This window comes from Eublepharis macularius, chromosome 9, assembly GCF_028583425.1.
Source record: "Eublepharis macularius isolate TG4126 chromosome 9, MPM_Emac_v1.0, whole genome shotgun sequence".
Lineage (NCBI taxonomy): Eukaryota > Metazoa > Chordata > Lepidosauria > Squamata > Eublepharidae > Eublepharis > Eublepharis macularius.
In genome coordinates, this window is record NC_072798.1 from 8,252,416 (window position 1) to 8,274,602 (window position 22,187).

Sequence of the window (22,187 nt, forward strand, 5' to 3'; positions counted from 1 at the left end):
GAAGCGGTGGATGGCTGGTTTTTTTGTCCCATATATGGCAATGGACATGATGTGGGATTGTAGGGTGGATTTTGGGTGGCCCCATGTAAAAATCTGGAGGATCCAAGAGGAGCTGTGCTTTTGAACCACATTTTTGCGCCTTGGCCATGCCACGAAGCGGTGGATGGGTGAATTTTTTGGTCCCATTTGAGCAAACAGACATGGTCTGGGAATGTATGGTGGACTTTGGGTCATCACATGGAAAAATCAAGAGTATCCATAAGGATCCGTGCTTTTGAACCATGTTTTTGTGCCGTGGCAGTTCCACGAAGCGGTGGATGGCTGAATTTTTTGGTCCTATTTGGGGATATGGACATGATCTGGTATTGTATAGTGGATTCTGGGTGGCAGCACATAAAAATCAAGAGGATCCAAGAGGATCCGTGCTTTTGGACCATGTTTTTGCGCCGTGGGGGTTCCAAGAAGTGGTGGATGGCTGTTGTTTTTTTGTCCTATTTGTGGCAATGGACATGATTTGGGATCATGTGGTGGATTTTTGGTGGCCCCATCTAAAAATCTAGAGGACCCATGAGGATCCGTCCTTTTGAACCGTATTTTGCACCGTGGCAGTTCCACGAAGCGGTGGATGGCTGAAGTTTTTGGTCCTATTTGTGGATATGGACATGATCTGGTATTGTATAGTGGATTCTGGGTGGCAGCACATAAAAATCAAGAGGATCCAAGAGGATCCGTGCTTTTGGACCATGTTTTTGCGCCGTGGGGGTTCCAAGAAGTGGTGGATGGCTGTTATTGTTTTTTTGACCTATTTGTGGCAATGGACATTTTTGGTGGCCCCATCTAAAAATCTAGAGGACCCATGAGGATCCGTCCTTTTGAACCGTATTTTGCACCGTGGCAGTTCCACGAAGCGGTGGATGGCTGAATTTTTTTCCTATTTGTGGATATGGACATAGTCTGGGATTGTATGGAGTACTTTGGGTGACCCCATGTAAAAATCCAGAGGATCCATGAGGATCTGTGCTTTATTGGCATGTTTTTGTGCCGTGGCAGCACCACGGATTGATGGATGCATGATTGTTTTGTTGCTATCTGTAGACTACGACATGATATATGACAGCCTTTTTGTTTTGTTTCAATATAAAAATCATATGAATTCATGAGGATCCGTGTCTCATATTCATGTTTTTTTCACCATGGCAGTGCCAAATATTTTTGGATCTGTGTTTCAATCTGTGGACCTGACTGTGATATGTGATTTGATGTTTCATTTGTTTTTTTCCAAACTACTCAAACTGGGTTATTATGAGAATTGAAGAGAGAAGGGAGGAGGGTAAGCACTCATACCACTCTCACACCATATAATAAAATGCTGGGTATCTAAGAGGAAATCCTAATTATATACACTTTAAATCAATGATTATTAAGATGAGTTAGCCATCAAGCTTTCAAAGTAGAGGGCAGCTCACACAAATGAAATTATATATTTGGTACACATCTCTCATCAATGCTCCTTTTTTTTTAACATGCCCAATTTCCTTATATAGGGGGTTGCTTTCAAAAACATCAAAAATCTCTATAAGAAACAAATACGTGATGCTAGATTTCAATTTAACTTCTAGAGTATCAGTGGCGTATCTTCCACTGGCTTTACTGGATGTAGATTGTACCCTTTTGCTCAAGATCTTGGACAGCTTCTCATTCATTATAAAGGATACAGATCACAATGCCAAAGATGACAATTGCAATGTACAATTGTTGTAAAAATATTTTCCAGCATTTAAATGTTTTGTGACTGGGAAAAAAAAACTCGATTCCCTTCCTTCTCCAGTACATCAACTGTGTTAGGAAGCTCATCCTGGGATACGCTGGAACAATACTGGATAGTGGCCATACCACCATTCTTTGATGTTTATGTTGAGCAGCTATTTGTATATGAAAACGCAGCTCTTCAAATTATCCCTAATACTGTGATAATCCTCAAATATATGGATTTGCCCTACATCATCTTGCCAGTTTTTACAAGGGGTGGTGGTGATTAGAGATGCAGACATGTACATTACTTCTTCCTCACTATCTCTGTTCATAAAAATAAAGCAACATGTTTAACATGAGTGATTAAGGACTACACTGAATATGCAAGCTATTCTTAAAGAGATTATTAATCTTTTTGTAGCAAAATACCTTGCTTAAATGCTATCATAGATTCAGTGATAAGGTGATATTCTGATTACCAGGGTAAGATTGAACTACTGTGAAATGTTTTACAGATTTACAAAATATTTTATAATAGTTTTCCAATATTAAATGCTATTACATGTGTTATGATTTCAACAGTTCTTAAATATTGTTTGGTGTTAAAAGTACTATCAAGTCATAGCTGACTTATAGCACTCCCTCCTGGGGTTTTCAAGGCAGAGACTAAGAGCCAAAACACACGTTAAGAAATACCTAGGTTCAGCACGTGTTCTCTTACCTCAAGGTTTGCCGGGATCTGTAGGTGTCCTGGAAGCTTAAGTTTAGCATTTACAGAGCAGCAGGGAGGGAAATACAGGCGCCTGTATTTCCCTTCCCCTTCCTGCTGCTCTGTAAATGCTAAACTTTAAGCTTCCAGGACGCCTACAGATCCCAGCAAACCTTGAGGTAAGAGAACAAGTTTAGCATTTACAGAGCAGCAGGAAGGGGAAGGGAAATACAGGCGCCTGTATTTCCCTTCCCCTTCCTGCTGCTCTGTAAATGCTAAACTTTAAGCTTCCAGGACACCTACAGATCCCAGCAAACCTTGAGGTAAGAGAACAAGTTTAGCATTTACAGAGCAGCAGGAAGGGGAAGGGAAATACAGGCGCCTGTATTTCCCTTCCTGCTGCTCTGTAAATGCTAAACTTTAAGCTTCCAGGACGCCTACAGATCCCGGCAAACCTTGAGGTAAAAGAACACGTGCTGAACCTAGGTATTTCTTAACGTGTGTTTTGGCTCTAACAGAGGTGGTTTAACATTACCCACCTTGCAACTCTGGTCTTCTTTGGAGGTCTCCTATCCAATTACTTTTTAAAAGCCAAATGTTATTTAACTATATGAAATTTATGCTATCATTTACATACTCTATTCTATGAAATTCATATCCCGTAGTTTTGGGGATATTTAAATAAATTCAAACTCAAGCAAGTTTCACTATTCTCAGATAATACAGTAAAAATTTTCTTTTTAAAGAAGCCAGACAGTATTATGCCCATTATAGTTCCATTTATTTCATCATCACATTTATCTATTGAATTATTGAGTGCACGGCAGCATACGTATTTCACTCTGCTTCATTTTACTCTTACAACTACAAGGTTAGGTTGACAGAGAATATCTGGCCCAACATCAGCCAGTGAGTTTCATCGTCAGTGGAGAATTGAACCTTTGTCTCCCCAGACATAGTCCAATGCTCTAAATACTGCCATAATGACAGTTTTAGGATCAATGGCTACAGATCTTTCCAGTCCAGCTGTTGATACTAAGGAGATGTGTCTTTCAGAAAGGCATGATTGTGCAACGAATCTTCTCTGAAAAAAGCCCATGTTAATTAAGGGAAAGAAAGCATGCTGGTACAATAAAGAAGATACAGACTTGGAAAACAATATTCTCCACCCTATCTTTCATGAGTTTATGTCTGATCATAGATTTAGTTCGTCACAGTGGAAATAGCAGGTTCTTCTGAAAGCAGCTATATGTTCTTGGATTAGATCCCTTACGACAACATTCAGGACATGTTTGTAAGGAAGGCAAAGAAAAGAAGAGAAGATACTTTGCAATATTCTGTATTTGTGCTTTAGGCCAAGGTTCCCGAAGAGTATGAATTAAAACAAACTTATGGAAATTGCTATAGGGAGAAAGATCTGAGCTAAAAATAGTCCATCTGAGCAAAGTCACTTGAATGGAGATAGAATGTGATGAACATCAGCTCAGCCTGGTTGGGCCACTTTCTGAAATAATGTCCATTAGAGACTCGTAGTCAGCATATTCGCTTAGGGACTGTATCATTTCATCTAGCAATTCTTCTCCCAACAGGAATTTTTCAATATGATACACTGATCTGGTTATTCTGTGGTCTGTGATTCGATCCTGTGGGAAGTTGTACGTTCTGATCTTCTCAGACCTCCCTTTGGTTCCGATCTATTCAGAAGATAATATATATTATATATTGTTATCATACATCAGTATTTGTTGAATACTGAAACATTATTTTTCAGAGAAGTAGTTAAAAGTTCCCTTGGGAAAAGATGAAATAATGTAATGTAGCATCATTAATACACATCGTAGTAACCACAAAGAAAAAACCTTGAAGAGCTCGCTGGGGAGGGGGGTGGAGGGTATGGTATCTATGAAGGACCTGGCTTGGCAGTTCAGTGAGACCTTGTTGAAATACAAAGAATCTCAACTTTCATTTAAAATATCAATAAACCTCTATCTTAACTAACATTATTTTGTGTTTTGGTAAAGGAAAGTAACACAACAGGCTACATAGTTACAAAAAGCAAATGATCCTTATGTAATTTAAAAAGCTTGAGAACCATTTAAGAGACTAACCTCCCCACAGCTGAACAGATTATGTGTGGGGTAGTATCTACTTTCAGATATGGACAAAGTAGGGGTAGATTCAATGGTACAGCAGTAACTTCACAACCTACCACTGAATGCAGAGATCTCTGGACTAGGGCACCTCCTGTGCGTGCATGCACACACAGGTCCACAACACTGGGCATTGGTAAGTATGCCCATCCCAGGAGCGAATGATAGAAGGCTCCCACTCATAACTATTCCCTACCAAGGCCAATTTGGCCTGGGTCTCAAATTAAGATGGGGCCTCAACACTTGTTAATTTTTAGGTGCACGGTTAAGTTTCATAACATGTTTTTTATGTCCATTCCTATCAGTGTGACAAATACAGACTCTCGCACACACACACACACACACACACTCAGCTTAGATCTGCAAATTTAAGCAAGTAAGATATAATTTGTTAAAATATAATTTTTGTTAATTGATAAATATTGTTATAGGAAAAGTTGTATCATCGTCTGTACTTTCAAGAATCTCCATTTCTTTTCTGCATTTCTTACTATGCTCCCATTAACTGCCTGAGTTTTCACCCTGCATCTCTGCCTTATCTCTCAACTACTCTTCTCCTCCCAAATTACATTATCATGCTTCCTCACCATACTTTTCACATCAGCCTCTAGAAATATTGTCAAAGTAAAAATTACCTGAATCTTTCGAGCAGTGTCTCTCTTTCTCGACTCTTCTTCAAGTTTGATACTGTATAATTTAGCACGAAGTATTTGCATAGCCATTTCTTTATTCCTGATTTGAGATCTTTCTTGTTGAGATTCAGCTGCCACACCTACAGTGACAAGAAATGTAATGTTAACTGCTTGGGATAAATTTTAGTTATCCTAACCTAAAAAATATAGACAGGATTCTTGAGGCGCTGTTAACCATTTTAGACCTGAATTGGAAAAATGACATACACCGTACAAAGATAAAATGATAGAGGATGGGGAAAGTGTTTCTCAGTATTTAGGAATAAATCATGAGAGACCAACAAGTGTCTGAGTATGAAAACAGATTTTGAAAGAAACTAGCTCACCTGTGGGGATATGGACTATTCGTACAGCGCTGTCTGTAGTGTTTACATGCTGACCACCAGCTCCACTAGCACGCTTTGTTTCAATACGCAATTCTTTGGGATTAATTGTCAGATTTATCTGCAGCCAGAAATGAAACACTGCTTATCCTTTGGAAGTTACTGACCACTGAGCTAATAAATTGTTTTTATTCCAACAAGCAACATAGCATTTTTTACTGGAAGATCCAACACCTTTTACAACAATTGCTCTATACTTTCTGAACACAGGGAGGGGACAAACAGCTGAACTGAATTCAAGTGGGGTCTCTGAAAACAGAATGAGAACAAAAACAAAACATCACACCTCATTTGGCTGTGGTAACACTGCTACTGTCATTGTGCTAGTATGAATGCGGCCTTGCTTCTCTGTTTTAGGTACGCGTTGTACACGATGTACTCCTCCTTCAAACTTCATGTGCCTATAAGCTTCAAGGCCTTCTATACTGGCAGACGCATGTCTCAAACCACCTTAGATTCAAAAGGGGAAAAAACTCTTGAATGTAAGCATGTACTACAATGCAACTGGAAGAGCTTGTTAAACAATTGATAGTGATGCAAAAGATTTTTAGCCGAAAAGGAAAACGTGCCTTTTGTTTTCAATTTTTACTCAGCGTATATTTTGAGGCAAGTTATATTTATTATTTAATATTTATATTTATTATTTATAATTAATATTTCTCTGACCACATTAGAGTGATGTGACGATTCTCACTACAATGAAACTTTAGAAGATCAGATTTCCTGGGAACATTAGCGACTTCTGCTTCTCCACGTCTGAAATCTGTTGCCTTCCCCATATTCAACTGGCTACACCTTTTAAAATGGCTCAAACTCATTTTTAAAGATAACCAATGATAAATCCTAACCTTGGATACAAAGATAGAAGTAGGTTATTGTCCTCTGTTCCCTGTAAATTTCCACTTACATCTATAGAAATGTGTTAAGAAAATAATACCAGATGAAATGTCACTTTGATTTAGGATTTTCATTTATGGGCTGATTCCGCACGCATTGGATAATGCACTTTCAATATCAATCGTTTGAGGTGGATTTTTTGTTCCGCACACAAAAAAATCCGTTCCAAACGATCTATAAAGAGGATTGGAAGTGCATTATCCAACGTGTGCGGAATCACTCATGGTCTACCTTTCTTACTGGGATTAAATGTGGATTAAAGGTATGATAGAGCTATTTTGTTAATCCACAACCTGCCCAAAGAAGAACTTGAGCTACTTACCTATATCACTGGACATATATTCCAGAATTTCAAAATTCCATTTTTTATATGCAGCATAGCGCTGATACATGTCAAACATCTCTGCTGTGAACAGCATTGCTTCTTGCCCCCCAACTCCAGCAGTCGCTTCTAGGATGACATCACTTTCATCTGTTTCTTCTGAAGGAATCAAATGCAACACTACCTGCAACATACAACAGCATGACCTTTAAACTTTTTTTTTTTTACTAACAGTAAATTATCTTTCACCTGACTTGCGTATCTTATTGGAATGGCATAAAGTAAAACCACTAGTACATATGTACATTTATTATGGCAGTTCTTCAGTATGCCTCTGGTATTTGCTAATGTTAGTAACTCTCCTCTAATTCAGCAAATAAGGCCTCCCTCCACCACAGACCAGTTCTAGTATTTACAGCTACACATTTTACATCATTCACAAGTACCATCATTCACTTTATAGCAAAGGGAAACCAGGTTAGGCAGTGCCGTTAGTTGGTTTACTTCAGCAACAACAGGAAGCCTTAAAGCTTCATGCCCCTGCTGCCATTGAACACTTTCATATAACGATATTCCTTAAAATGACGGTGGGACCCTATCTGAATGGTCTATTGCACCTCCATTACCCATCCAACAACCACAGAGTTTCCTCTCCATCACAATACAAGATCTTGGCACTTGTTGGCTCAGAACAAGGGGAGTATTTTTAAAACTGCACAATGAACACCTGTAATTCACTGCTGAAAGATGTGGAGACAATTTGCTTAAAGGGGTAGAGAATTTCAAGAAAAATAGGTCTGTCAGTACTTGTTATCTAAGATAGCTCTGTGACTATAAGCTATAAAATGCTGGAAACAAGGAAAAGTTTCATGCTCTTCTTGAGTATCCACAAGTATCTACCTGGTCATTAATGAAAACAAAATACTAGTCTAAATAGACTAGAATATCTGATCTAGAAAGCCAGTTCTTAAGATTCTCAAAATTATTATATAGAATAAATTTCAGATTGGGGTGTGGCGATTAGAATGTCAGACCAGGATCTGTAAGACTCAGGCTCAAATTCCCGTTCTGTCATGGAAGCTTGCTACGTGACCTCGGTCCAGTCATACACCTTCAGCCTAACCTACCTTAAAGTATAGAGTGGAGGAAGTGAGAACAGTGTAAACCAGTTTGGGTCTTTATTGGGCAGAATGGTGGGATTCAAGTGAACAATGTACTCTACTTTTTTAATAGTCAGATTTGACTGAATTACTCCCATGTCCTCATCAATTTCCCCACAATTCAAATTTTCATCTGGGAACAATAACTGTTCCATGGCAAGTTTCCGTGTCATCTGCTGTGCTAGATTTCTCACCACAGCCCTTAGTTCATCTTTCATACCCCTAAAATCACTTTAAATGTGACTTACACAATATGGATCCCTTGACATACATTTTCAACATACCACCCCCCCCCACCCCACCCCCGGAGCTAATTACCCATGTGACCCAAATATTACTGAATGGAGGGGAGGAAGAAATCAGCTTTGCAGTAGCAACCACACTTCAAAAGGTGGTATACGTCCAAGAGAGAGAGATACTCTATTTGGGAAATATGAAACTCCTCCATTGCTGAATATTTGTTATTAAGGAAACTGTATTAACCAGAAGACTGATGGTTGTTGTGGGTTTTCCGGGCTGTATTGCCGTGGTCTTGGCATTGTAGTTCCTGACGTTTCGCCAGCAGCTGTGGCTGGCATCTTCAGAGGTGTAGCACCAAAAGACAGAGATCTCTCAGTGTCACAGTGTGGAAAAGATGTTGGCAGGTCATTTATATCTACTCAGGAGGGGTGGGGTTGAGCTGAGTCATCCTGTAAGAGATGTAACTAGAAGACTCTCTGTATGCCTTTGTTCACCAGGACGACCACACTCTTTCTAGGGAACATTTATTCATAGAGATTAATTCCTGACCTTTAATATGACAAAACATGGGTGCTATTGATTGTATGGCAGGTATCTTTTCCTCCACTCTGCTGGACAGTACTTGAAAAGTATGATGAGACTGTGTCATGTTATGAAGGAAAGATGAAGTAATGTAGTGACAGCTGTATGTTTTCTTCAATGTGTCATCCAGCCCCAAGACACCGCTCAATGAGAAACACCTATACGAGTATCCAGTGGAGTTTAAATGTACACTACCTAGTTAATTATGGATAATTAGCCACTCCAAAGAGCGAGGATTTGAACCTGGGCCTTCCAGATTCTAATCTACAGCCACTACACTATGTTGACTAGGCAAAATAGTATTTCATATCCCTTCTGACTGATAAAATAGGGTTGCACTTGCCTGTAACTGTTGTCCATCGAGTGTCTTCCATGCGGGCACACATGGGACTGTGCAGGCCAGCTGCGGAGGTTCAGTCTGACAACATTTTCTAGACCCCCTCCCCTCAGTATGAGTTGGCCTTTCCTGGCCAAACCTACATGCAACCAGGATGGGGGGGAGAGTGCTCCTCCTTCAGTCCCTGCAGCTGTCCTGGGACTACCCAGAGGACATGAAGATACAAACACTATGGCTAAACCTGTTAAAAGTTACAATTTAATCCTTGCTCTTCAGCAATGACAAATGAACGCTTACAGGATTGTGAATGAAATACCTGGCGTTTTAATTCTGCTATCTCTTGGTAACAGGAAGCAACTTCTTTTTCTGCAAGCTTCCGCAAATCTTCGTTTTCATCTAGAACAATATAGTCTATTAATTTGTAGCCGCAGGAGTTTATATTTTTTTCATTAACATCACTGCTACAAATACTGTGTTAAACTTCATAGCCACATTCCTGTCAGAAAACATTCATCCTTTGTTGTTTCTACGTTTGGAGCATGTACTAACATATTGCAATTCTGTTCCATGCAGTAAAAGTGAATGCTATGTAGACTGGTCCCTAGCTCCTAAACACATTTATCCCAAAGATCCACGAACATCCATAGGATTGCAGTTTGAAGCTTCGTATCATATTCCTTAACAGATGAAATGAATTCCTAGGAAATAAACCTGACTTTCAACTATGTATGTTTAGGGTAAAAGATATCGTCTGATCCTCTCCTACACAATTAATAGTAAATTTTTGTTTTTAAGGTCTGATAGAAATATTTTTGCCTGCTATATTCTTTAAAATGTGTTTAAATGTTTTTCTTATAAATGTTTTTCAAGTGGCCATTTTCATCCGATTGATCCATCCAATTGATCCATGATAAATTGATAATGGCTAATCTCTTCATTCAATAATTCAGATTGTATTACAGACATCTAATGTGATTACTGCTGACACCTGGACACAATGCGCCTGGTCTCAGTGCTTGGAAATCACTGAAATTTACATTTCATACCACCTCATAGCCCACCCCTGACCCTTGGATCAGTCACTCACTCTCACCCTAACCTGTCCCAATGGCTGTTGGGATGATAAAATGGAGGGAGAATGATGCTGTAACCCCATTTGGTCCCCACTAAGGAGAAAACCAAAGTATAAATATCCCATGAAATAAATAAAGTGATGTGGGAGTGGCCATACAACTACTTTCTCCAGTTATATTCCTGTATCTGTGGAGGCCATCACCTTCAGGTCCTGGTCTGTGAACTTCCGAGAGACACCTGGCTGGCTACTGATGACCACACCATGTTGAATTAGATGGGACTTCAGGTTTTGCCAGACAAAGATAGCACAGACAACGAATTATTATTTAATTAATTGTGCAAATAGGAGATAGCAGATCCATGATGATCTCTAAACATTTTTCTTAAAATTAAAAACAGCTGCAGGAAGGTATAATTTCAGTGGTATACGAAGGCATCATTAATTGATGGATGGCCCTACTTAACAACTGCACATCTATCAGATAATTAAAAGCAAGGGTTCCACAAAGACACATTACCCAAGGCTTGCCGGCCCCAATAAAGAACCTCATTGGTTTTGGAGGTAAAATCTATTTCACGGTGGGGGAGGAGCAGGGACAGCCAGCACATAGGCCAGGACTTTGTACAATATACTCCTCCATCTGCAGTTATATTTATTTTCATTTACTTCATCTATATCCTGTCTTTTTTCATAACGGGGATCCAAAACAGCTTACATCATTCTCCCCTACTCCACTTTATCCTCACAACAATCATATGAGAGGTTAAGTTGAAAATGTGTGACAGGCCCAAAGTCATCTGTGTGCTTCCATGGCAGAGCAGTGATTCAAATCTGGGTCTCCCAGATCTTAGTTTAAAACTCTAACCACTACTGTTGAACAGTAGCAAGTATCTGGACCTGCCTGACTCATGTAAATTGCGCGGTATTAAATCGCCCAATGGTTGCTGCTATCCCTTGCCCTGATCAGCCCTCCCTCAAAGGTCAAAACAGCTATGGAAAGGGCCCTTCCCCTTTACTGAAAAAACCAAAGCTGAAAAGCCTGGTGATACTGTTGCCATCACCTCACAACCCCCACTGAAGGCATTTCTTTCTCCAAGCTGTAGGTGCTACTTTTATTATTGGGGGGAAGGTGAGATGTGCAAACCTTGGGCATCTTGCCCTATTTCATGCACTGGATTTCCACAGACTTGGCAATGTTGTAAATTAGATGTTTTTATATTTTAATCTCACTTGGCAGTTAAGAACGGCTCATGGGAATGTGAAAAACCAATGCAAATTCCATCATGTTGCATGGGAAGAACGTTCTTAGCCGAGGCAGACCAGGACCAGATGGGAGAGTACCTAGCAGCACCCTCTCCCTCTTCAGAAAGTAGCGGGATAGGAGAAATGGGTCTCGATTGGGATGGAGTGAGAAGCAAGCATCACCTGCTGAATTTTTGCCGGGCAGCAAAACCCCCTATATAACACAGACGACTCTGCTGTCATGCACAAGCAGCGGGCAGTGCCCCTGGAAGCAAAAGGCGCCGCCGAGGGCTCACCTTCCTGTGCCAGGCGCTCCGTCTCACGCAGTTCCTGCTCCTTGGCCCCCAAGAGGCGAATCAGCGCTGTTAACTGTGGCCGGGGACTGCTGCAATGCTCGGGCTGTTGCTGCCGCTCCATGAAGCGCTGCAGAGCCGGCATAGCGAACAGTTCGTGCAGGTTAGGCAGACTGGTGAGCGAGCAACAAGTCGGGTTCTGCCAGCCCAGCCTCCACACGAGAATGGCAGAAAGGCCACATTGTCTCCTTCGCCGCCACAACAGACTCGGTACCCGACAGCGCCACATGCCGAGAACAGCCAAGGCCTGGGCTATGAGGAACCCGGTTCCGGTCACCAAGCAAGTAACTTCCGGAAACAAATCCACCGGCTCTTCATTCAAGAGACAGGGAATTAACTAGACACCACCCGCTTCTGGTTCTCATTTGATCAAATGGCATTTTTGGGGCAGAAACAATAATGGACGGCCGCCATCTGCTTGTCCCTCTTGACGATTCACTTTTAAAACAAAAAGCAAGGCAAAATAATGAAATACTTAAAAATAAGTTACAGCTTTGGGAAGGGTTGGCCAAAACCCATGACTGCCACACGGACATGGTCCTGGCCAATTAGTTTAAAAGAATTGGCATGTAGTGCTTACTTTAAACCTTTTATAATTAAAGGAATATTTTTTAATAAATAGCTAAAGTAACTGGTACTTGTTAGTAGGATTTTGTGCCTTCCTTTCCCATGCAGTCAAGAGCCTCTGCACACACATTTATGACTATTGGCCTGAAGATGAAATTATTTTAAATGCAGCATTGATTCTGATTGTTCCCCCATTTTTCTTTATATAATGCTATTTTTCTGGATCTGTGTGGCACAGTTGAGCACAAAATAATAGAATGGTTTTGTGGCATACTAACAAAACAAAAGGCTGTCATATTATATATCATGTCCTAGTCCACAGACAGCAACAAAACAATCATGAATCCAACAAATAGCGCTGCTGCCACAGCACAAAAAAGCATGGATCCTCATGGAAGCTTGATTTTTACGTGGGACCACTCAAAATCCACCATACAATAGCAGATAATGTAGATTGCCACAAATGGAACTAAAAAATTCAGCCATCTACTGCTTCGTGGCACTGCCACGGCGCAAACACATGGTTCAAAAGCATGAATCCTCCTGGATCCTCTGGATTTTTAAATGGAGCCAGCCAAAATCCACCATACAATCCCAAAACATGTCCATTGCCACAAATGGGACAAAAAAATCAGCCATCCACCGTTTCGTGGCACCCCCACAGTGCAAAAAACTGGTTCAAAATCACAGATCCTCATGGATCCCCTCAATTTTTACATAGGGCCAGCCAAAATCCACTAAACAGTCCCAGATAATGTCCATTGCCACAAATGGCACTAAAAAATTCAGCCATCTACCGCTTCGTGGCCCTGCCACGGCGCAAACGCATAGTTCAAAAGCATGAATCCTCATGGATCCTTTGGATTTTTAAATGGAGCCAGCCAAAATCCATCATACAATCCCAAAACATGTCCATAGCCACAAATGGGACAAAAAAAAAATCAGCCATCCACTGCTTCGTGGCACCCCCACAGTGCAAAAAATTGGTTCGAAATCACAGATCCTCATGGTTCCTCTCGATTTTTACATACGGCCTGCCAAAATCCACTAAACAGTCCCAGATAATGTCCATTGCCACAAATGGCACCAAAAAATTCAGCCATCTACCGCTTCGTGGCACCGCCACGGCACAAACACATGGTTCAAAAGCATGAATCCTCATGGATCCTCTGGATTTTTAAATGGAGCCAGCCAAAATCCACCATACAATCCCAAAACATGTCCATAGCCACAAATGGGACAAAAAAAATCAGCCATCCACAATTTCGTGGCACCCACACAGAGCAAAAATCTGGTTCAAAATCACAGATCCTCATGGATGCTCTCAATTTTTACACAGGGCCAGCCAAAATCCACTAAACAGACCCAGATAATGTCCATTGCCACAAATGGCACCAAAAAATTCAGCCATCTACCGCTTCGTGGCACCGCCACGGCGCAAACACATGGTTCAAAAGCATGAATCCTCTGGATTTTTAAATGGAGCCAGCCAAAATCCACCATACAATCCCAAAACATGTCCATTGCCACAAATGGGACAAAAAAAATCAGCCCTCCACTGCTTCGTGGCACCCCCACAGTGCAAAAAATTGGTTCGAAATCACAGATCCTCATGGTTCCTCTCGATTTTTACATACGGCCTGCCAAAATCTACTAAACAGTCCCAGATAATGTCCATTGCCACAAATGGCACCAAAAAATTCAGCCATCTACCGCTTCGTGGCACCGCCACGGCACAAACACATGGTTCAAAAGCATGAATCCTCATGGATCCTCTGGATTTTTAAATGGAGCCAGCCAAAATCCACCATACAATCCCAAAACATGTCCATAGCCACAAATGGGACAAAAAAAATCAGCCATCCACAATTTCGTGGCACCCACACAGAGCAAAAAACTGGTTCAAAATCACAGATCCTCATGGATGCTCTCAATTTTTACACAGGGCCAGCCAAAATCCACTAAACAGACCCAGATAATGTCCATTGCCACAAATGGCACCAAAAAATTCAGCCATCTACCGCTTTGTGTCACCGCCACGGCGCAAACACATGGTTCAAAAGCATGAATCCTCTGGATTTTTAAATGGAGCCAGCCAAAATCCACCATACAATCCCAAAACATGTCCATTGCCACAAATGGGACAAAAAAATCAGCCCTCCACTGCTTCGTGGCACCCCCACAGTGCAAGAACCTAGTTCAAAATCACAGATCCTCATGGATCCCCTCAATTTTTACATAGGGCCAGCCAAAATCCACTAAACAGTCCCAGATAATGTCCATTGCCACAAATGGCACCAAAAAATTCAGCCATCTACTGCTTCGTGGCACCACCACGGCGCAAACACATGGTTCAAAAGCATGAATCCTCATGGATCCTCTGGATTTTTAAATGGGGCCAGCCAAAATCCACCATACAATCCCAAAACATGTCCATCGCCACGAATGGGACAAAAAAAATCAGCCATCCACTTCTTCGTGGCACCCCCACAGTGCAAAAAATTGGTTCAAAATCACAGATCCTCATGGATCGTCTTGATTTTTACATAGGGCCACTCAAAATCCACTAAACAGTCCCAGATAATGTCAATTTCCACAAATAGCACTAAAAAAATCAGCCATCTACCACTTCGTGGCACCGCCACGGCACAAACACATGGTTCAAAAGCATGAATCCTCATGGATCCTCTGGATTTTTAAATGGAACCAGCCAAAACCCACCATACAATCCCAAAACATGTCCATTGCCACAAATGGGACAAAAAAAATCAGCCATCCACTGCTTCGTGGCACCCCCCACAGTGGAAACAATAAACATGTATGAGATCATGTGGGGGGGAACCCTTTGTAGGTTGTAACTAATGCAGAGACCGGTCAGCACAAAGAACCTTGTATATAAAGAGCCCAAAGATGCTTTCAAAGCTGCCAGTTCTCTTAGTTATGCAGATTAAGAACGGGTTAGAACAATGAGAGTTTTCACATTCTTTGTAAACTGGGTCCAGCTGCACAGGTAACAGCAGAATACAGAGAGCAGAATACAGAGAGACAATATAAACATATCCATTCCTCAGCTGGTCAAACTTGGGGTTTTTTAATGGATTCTAGTTATCATAGCTTAATATATGTTAACTGGAAACAATGCTGTTTTGAATGGGAATGACTTGCTGGGAGTACTATCTCTATATACTAGCTGCAGCCTTAGTTGAGACAGGTTTCATGGGACAGCACCCTAAAGGCTTCATATGTAGTGTAATTTTGGAATATTGAAACAAAATACTACTTTTTAAATCATGCTCTCTCAAGGTGACTTAGTTTGAGCCCTTGTTTTGCATTTTTTAAAAGTAAAACATCAAAGTAGAATGATATGGGTTTTGGAAATTAATGGGATTACTTTTAATTACTTTTATAACTGGAATATTTTTATGAGAGACAAATAACCAAAACCTTTACTTTTTAAGTTAATGCAAAGCTGTTCTTTGTTGTTCTTCCACAAATGCACAAAAGGTAGGATCCATGTCCATTTGAATACTACCCTACTGTAATCATTCGCCCTTGCCAAGTAGTCAATGATTACAAAACTGTGGTATTCAAGTATGTGTGGATACAGCAAATGCCATTTTTTTAAAAATAAAAAGACAATAGTTTTTTTAATAGAAAAATGTTATTCAGAAAAATATATTATTCAAAAAAGCAGCTAAGCTACTTTGGCACAGTTGAAATTTTTTTTGTTAACAAAATACAGATCCTCATGAATTCATGTGATTATTTTTATATTGAAATAAAACAAAAAGGCTGTCATATTATATCAATTCCTTATCTATAAACACCACCTAAACAATCATGTACCCACCAATCTGTGGCACCACCATGGTGCAAAAACAAACTTAAAGAGCACAGATCCTCTTGATTTTTACATAGGGCCATACAAAATCCACTATACAGTCCCAGATCATGTCTATTGCCACAAATGGCACCAAAAAAAACAAGCAACCATGACTTTGTGACACTGCCACAGCACAGAAACATGGTTCAAAATCCCGGATCCTCATGATTTTTACATGGGGCCATCCAAAATCCACATACAAGCTCAGATCATGTCCACTGCCATAAATGGCACCCAAAAAACCAGGCAACCATGCTTCGTGGCACCTCTACGGTACAAAAACATGGTGCAAAAGCACGGATCCTCATGGATACTCTTGACTTTTACATGGGGCCATCCAAAATCCACCATACAATCCCAGATCATGTTTCTTGCCACAAATTGCACCCAAAAATCAGGCACCCACCACTTCGTGGCACTGCTAAATGACAAAAACATGGTTCATAAGCATGGGTCCTCATGGATCTTCTTGATGTTTATATGAGGCTACCCAAAATCCACCATACAATCCTAGATCAGATCTATCGTCATAAATGGCACCCAAAAAATCAGGCAACCACGCTTCATGGCACTGCCACGGTATAAAAATATGGTTCCAAAACACGGATCCTCACAGATCCCCTTGATTTTTACATACGGCCACACAAAGTCCACTATACAATGCCAGATCATGTCTATTGCCACAAATGGCACCAAAAAAATTAGGCACCCACCACTTCAAAGCACTGCTATGGCACAAAAACATGGTTCAAGAACACAGACCCTCATGGATCCTCTTGATTTTTACAAAGAGCCACCCCAAATCCACCATACAATCCAGATTATGTCTATTGCCACAAATGGCACCAAGGTAGTCACTGATTCGTAGCACTGCTACAGCACAAAAACATGCTTAAAATCCACAGATCCTCTTGATATTTACAGAGCCACCCAAAATCCATCATACAATCCCAGATCATGTCTATTGCCACAAATGGCACCAAAAAAAATCAGGCACCCACCACTTTGTGGCACCGCCACAGCACAAAAGCCTGTTTCAAAACCACGGATCCTCATGGATTCTCTTTTATTTTTACATGGGGCCACGCAGAATCCACCATGCAATCCCAGATCATGTCCATTGCCACAAATGGCACCAAAACTCAGGCAACCACCATTTCGTGGCACCGTCGCAGCGCAAAAACATGGTTCAAAAGCACGGATTCTCATGGACCCTCTTGATTTTTACCACCCAAAATCCACCATACAATCCCAGATAATGTCTATTGCCAAAGTCAGGAATACATAGAGGCATGTTCATTTTGTGCCCTATGACAACGTATGTCTGAGAAATACCTGTCCATAGGCTTTTCCTTGATAAAGTAGAAAAATAGTTATCTCCATATATGATCTTATCAACACAACCGTATGTATATTTGATGAGGTGTGCTACCAATATTCATCTTAATCCAGAATTATGCACTCAAGTGTTTCTGCCTCTCCAAATCCCTAAAATAACTAGGGCAAAGCAACAAAATGTTTCATTTACAAAATTAAAAAATGAGCAAAATATAAAATCTAGAAAATCAAAACTAAGTCATTGCCATTTAAGACATATGTTGCAACTAATCTGTCTTGCATATTCTGAGACTTGAAATATTTGAACAAAAATGTGCCTGCTGCATTTCAGAAAATTTGTGCTGTAGAATGTATATAGATAGGTATAGATATATATACACACCCCTTTAAAAATGTTCCCTTTAAGTGCCAGCTATTTAAAGTTCAAATAACTACATCTTTATCATGGAAAACAAATTATGCCATAGGATTTGATGAATTGTTTCCTCTTTCTGGTTTTCATTTATCTGAATAAAAATATACATGGAATCTACTATACAGGTCAATGTTTTACACAGATACAGAAAAAATGAGAATGATTTAACTTGTATGTCATAAATGCCTTATGTAAATATCTTGTATCTTTATTGTAGGAGGAACGACAAAAAAGAAATAAGATTTTAACTAAGTCTTTTGTTGTTGCAATCTATTCCACTTTTGCCTTAAAAACACCCTCAAGTAGCCAGGTGTCATGTTTTTTAAGGAGAGGGTGAAGTGTATTACATAGTGAGGTAGCCAACAAAGAATGAATGTAAACATAATCAAATGTAATAAAAACAATCATTTGTATTTTATTAGAACTCCTGGCCGCCTGCATAACTTTCCCCAAGAGCTGGGGCTGTTACGGTACCCTCTGTATTGCTATAAAATAGGGATGTGCACTTCCGGTTTCAGATTCGGGAAAAATATCCGAATCTGGCCCGATTCAGAAATACAGAAGCACAGCTTTCCAAAGCAATTTGGGTTGCTTCGGAAAGCTTTAGGAGCAGCCAGCGGCACTTTGCAAACAGCCAGCAAAATTCTGAGTAACTCACTACAACCACCTCCCTTCCTCCTCCTGTCTGGTAAAAAAAGGTGGGAAGATTGAAAGCTTAAGTTTTCTTGCTGTTTGCCAAGTTACTTGCAAGGTATAAGGTATGTGATGCTGGAAGAGTTTTATGGATATCAAGGCTAACAAAAAAAATTAAAAAGTGGGTTCTAGATCAAATCAAGCCCAAGTTATACCTAGAAACTAAAATAACGAAGCTGAAATTGTTGTATTTTGGTCATAAACTGAGAATACAAGACTCATTGGAAAAGACAATAATGGAAAGAAAAGTGGAAGACAGTAGGAAAGGAGAGCCGCTTTGGTGTAGTGTTTACCATGTCTGGCTAAGATCTGGGAGAACCATATTCAGATCCCCATTCAGCAGTGGAAACTCACTGGGGGGACCTTGGGCCAGTCACATACTCTAATTTACCTTCACAGGGTTGTTTTGAAGATACAACGAAGCCAAATTATATTAGGTGTGACGAACTGCACTTTTTAAAAGCTTAGAAATGCTGTACTTTGAAAAAACAGAGAGCCTTGAATTACAAGCTACTTTAAGGAATCTGATTGGGTAGCATGAGCTGAACATGGAGAGACTAGTTCTGAACTGAATGCTGGGGGGAGAGGAGTCTGATATCAGCCCTAGCTAAGAGGAGTCCTGTACTGACATTTTTCAAGACCCAGTGCTGACTTGAGTAGTTTTAGACTGACAGAACTGGAAAAAGTTGGCACGGAAGTTTGGGGAGTTGGCACAGCCTACCATTCTGGCAAAAAGAATTTCCCTACCCAGTCAAACAGGGAGTTCTTTCTGAAAAGTGAAGATATCCCTGGTCTGGTGTAATCAGAAACTGCCTTTGGACACCTTAAGAGTCAGTTAAAAACTCTTAACAAGTACTGTTGTTTCAAGAAAATTTACTTGGGTACTAGAAAGAGGACAGCAGACCTCTGGAAACCAAAACTATTAACAGAATACTTAAAGTGTACTTGAGTGTTCAGGAAAACATTAGAACAAAAATATATTAAAATGAAGATTTAAGTAATTGTGAAGAGCTTAAGAAACTCTCATTAATCTGGAACATTAGACCTTAAGTCTATGTTTGTACTTACTTTATCTCAGAGTTACCTACATTCAGTTAAATTTTGACCTGCTTTCACCTCTCCCTTCTATGTTAAAATATTTTGTTATTTTGGAATTTGAAAACACCTCTAGTGCCATTTAAGTTGTTTTAAGTCAAAAAAGGAAGGGGGGTGAACCCTCACAGTAAGCTATCTTGGGTCTTCATTGGGGAAAAAATGTGACTGGGGAGAAAGCTGTAGTTTAAATCAAGTAAAAAATATTAACGAAGATAACCTAAAATGAGATGACTTAACTCAAGAAGCCACAGCCTGCAGTTTGCATGACCTGAGCAAGGCTGTTAACGATAGTACATTCTGGAAGGCATTCATTCATAGAGTTGCCGTAAGTCAGGACCAACTTGACAGCACATAGAAGGTATTAAGATGTGCAAGCTTGTCTCCCCCCACCCCCGCTTCTCTCTGCTCAAGCTTTGAAGATGGTTGCAAGACTATCCTTTTCTAAGCAAAAGTTTAGTCTGTAGAGAACAAAATTGTTGGGAAAACTTGCTCCAGAAAGCATTTGAAATCAGGATGGCCTATAGTCCAGTTTATCCATGCTGATTTGATTGTTAATAAACAAATGACTACCAAACTTGTTCAGCCTCCCACCCCAAAGAGTAACAGCTAAAAGCTGTGCTATACTCTATCATCTTAAATAATAAGGTCATCTGGGAAAAGTGCTGACATACCAAAGTGGTTATCAGACTTATTCTAATCCCCAGCACCTGTTCTGAGAGCAGCCAGGCAAAAACCTCTGAGAAGCTCCCAAGATGAGCACAAAAAGCTCCACCCTCATCTAATCTGAAGAGGTATACTGCCCTTGTGTATGGGCACTGTTCTTGTGGTGCAATAATTCTGAAGAGTTTAAGAAACTCTACTTAGTCTGAAACATAAAAGCTAAAGTCTGTTTATGTTGAGTAACCTCAGAATTTTTCAACTCCATTTCACCTCACCTTTCCCCTCTAAGTCAAATAAAATAGTTATTTTTAAAGTGTATCACTACTGTCGGCCACAAGCTAAGTGGACCTACCCTTTTCATTAACACCCTTTTTTCCCCTCACTAAAACCTGCAAATCTCAGAAGCTCCACGACCTTCTTGAGCCAGAACTAAGAATAAAAAAAATAAACCACCCCCCCCACCCCAGAAAATTTTTTCGATAGGTCTCTGCTGTAATCTCCTCAGAGAGAATTTCCCCCTCAAAACAGAAAAGGAATCCCAAAATGGCTGAAACGCGCCCAGCTTTTTCACAACAGGGCGCTTAAAAATTAAAATAAAAACTCTGCTCTTCTCAAAGCGTTTTAAATCATAAGGCTCGTGCTCCGTCCTAATTTTTCTGTCAAACAAACTAGTTCTCTCAGTCAACAAGCGCGGAGCCCATGAGGAAAAACGCCCCAGCTAAACAGACCACCACCACCCACAGAAGAAGCACAAAACGCAACTGAAGAAAAACGACCCGCGCGCTCACAAAAGGCAGAGGAACGTGCCAACCCCGCAGCTCAGAGGGGTGGAGGGGGAAGAGCCTCTCCGTTTCTTTAAAGGGAAAATCCACCCAAAGGCTCTCGATTGTCCCTTTTCACTCTTATATTTCCAAATACGGCATCTGATGCAATCGTTCAGTCGATAAGCCCTTCCAGGAGCAGTTTTAACGCGATTCCTGCCCTCCCCCTTAACCTTCGTTTGGAACAGCCCGCCCACTTCAGCGCGGACCATTGCTCGTTCGGGGTTTCCCTGGTACTTCCAGGGGTTAGAAGACCCGTTAACTGTTTATTTGCTGGACGGGATGGAATGGCATTTTTTGGCACAGGGCAGCCTATAGAAAGAGCTGGAAGAGTGCAGTGCAATGCATGCCAAGGCAACACAGTAGGGTGGCCCCAGAGTAAAAAAAAAAACTTAAAAAAAATCATGGCAGATGTCTGACCTTTCTCCACACCTGCAGATAGTCTAGGAGGGAGTAAAGGTGCCTTGTCTTAGGGTCAGTGTGTGATATGCTCTGGCTGAGACTGGAACAGGGCTTTGTCCCAATTTATTTGTAAGGCATCTTAAAGACCTAATTTAGCCTACAGGCTGGGCAGCCGGGCTTTTTTTCTGGGAAAAGAGGTGGTGGAACTCAGTGGGTTGCCCTCGGAGAAAATGGTCACATGGCTGGTGGCCCCGCCCCCTGATCTCCAGACAGAGGGGAGTTGAGAGTGCCCTCTGTGAGCTCCAGCGGCAGTACATCCAGAACCTGAGACGACAGTACATCCAGAACCACTTCTAGCTGCAGCCTTGTGATTCTGTTTTTGAATACTATTTTATATTTTTAAAACTTCTTGCAAGCAA

The 22,187-nt window shown here is 40.7% G+C and overlaps 1 protein-coding gene across 3 annotated transcripts; it reads right to left on the minus strand.

The window, feature by feature from the left end:
• Positions 1-3,220: 3,220 nt before the first annotated feature.
• On the minus strand, positions 3,221-21,517 carry LOC129335384 (peptide chain release factor 1-like, mitochondrial). 3 transcript variants are annotated; one of them, XM_054987825.1, is made up of 8 exons: positions 21,334-21,517; positions 11,838-12,332; positions 9,541-9,620; positions 6,906-7,089; positions 5,973-6,136; positions 5,630-5,747; positions 5,247-5,383; positions 3,221-4,155 (listed from the first exon to the last, which is right to left on the minus strand). In XM_054987825.1, the coding sequence occupies exons 2-8, from the start codon at positions 12,121-12,123 to the stop codon at positions 3,940-3,942; spliced, it is 1,185 nt and encodes a 394-aa protein (XP_054843800.1). In that variant the 5' UTR covers positions 12,124-12,332; positions 21,334-21,517; the 3' UTR covers positions 3,221-3,939. The 3 variants fall into 3 exon arrangements, with proteins under 3 accessions (XP_054843800.1, XP_054843802.1, XP_054843801.1); XM_054987827.1 differs by lacking the exons at positions 9,541-9,620; positions 11,838-12,332 and having other exon boundaries at positions 21,334-21,430; XM_054987826.1 differs by lacking the exons at positions 9,541-9,620; positions 21,334-21,517 and having other exon boundaries at positions 11,838-11,924.
• Positions 21,518-22,187: the final 670 nt, after the last annotated feature.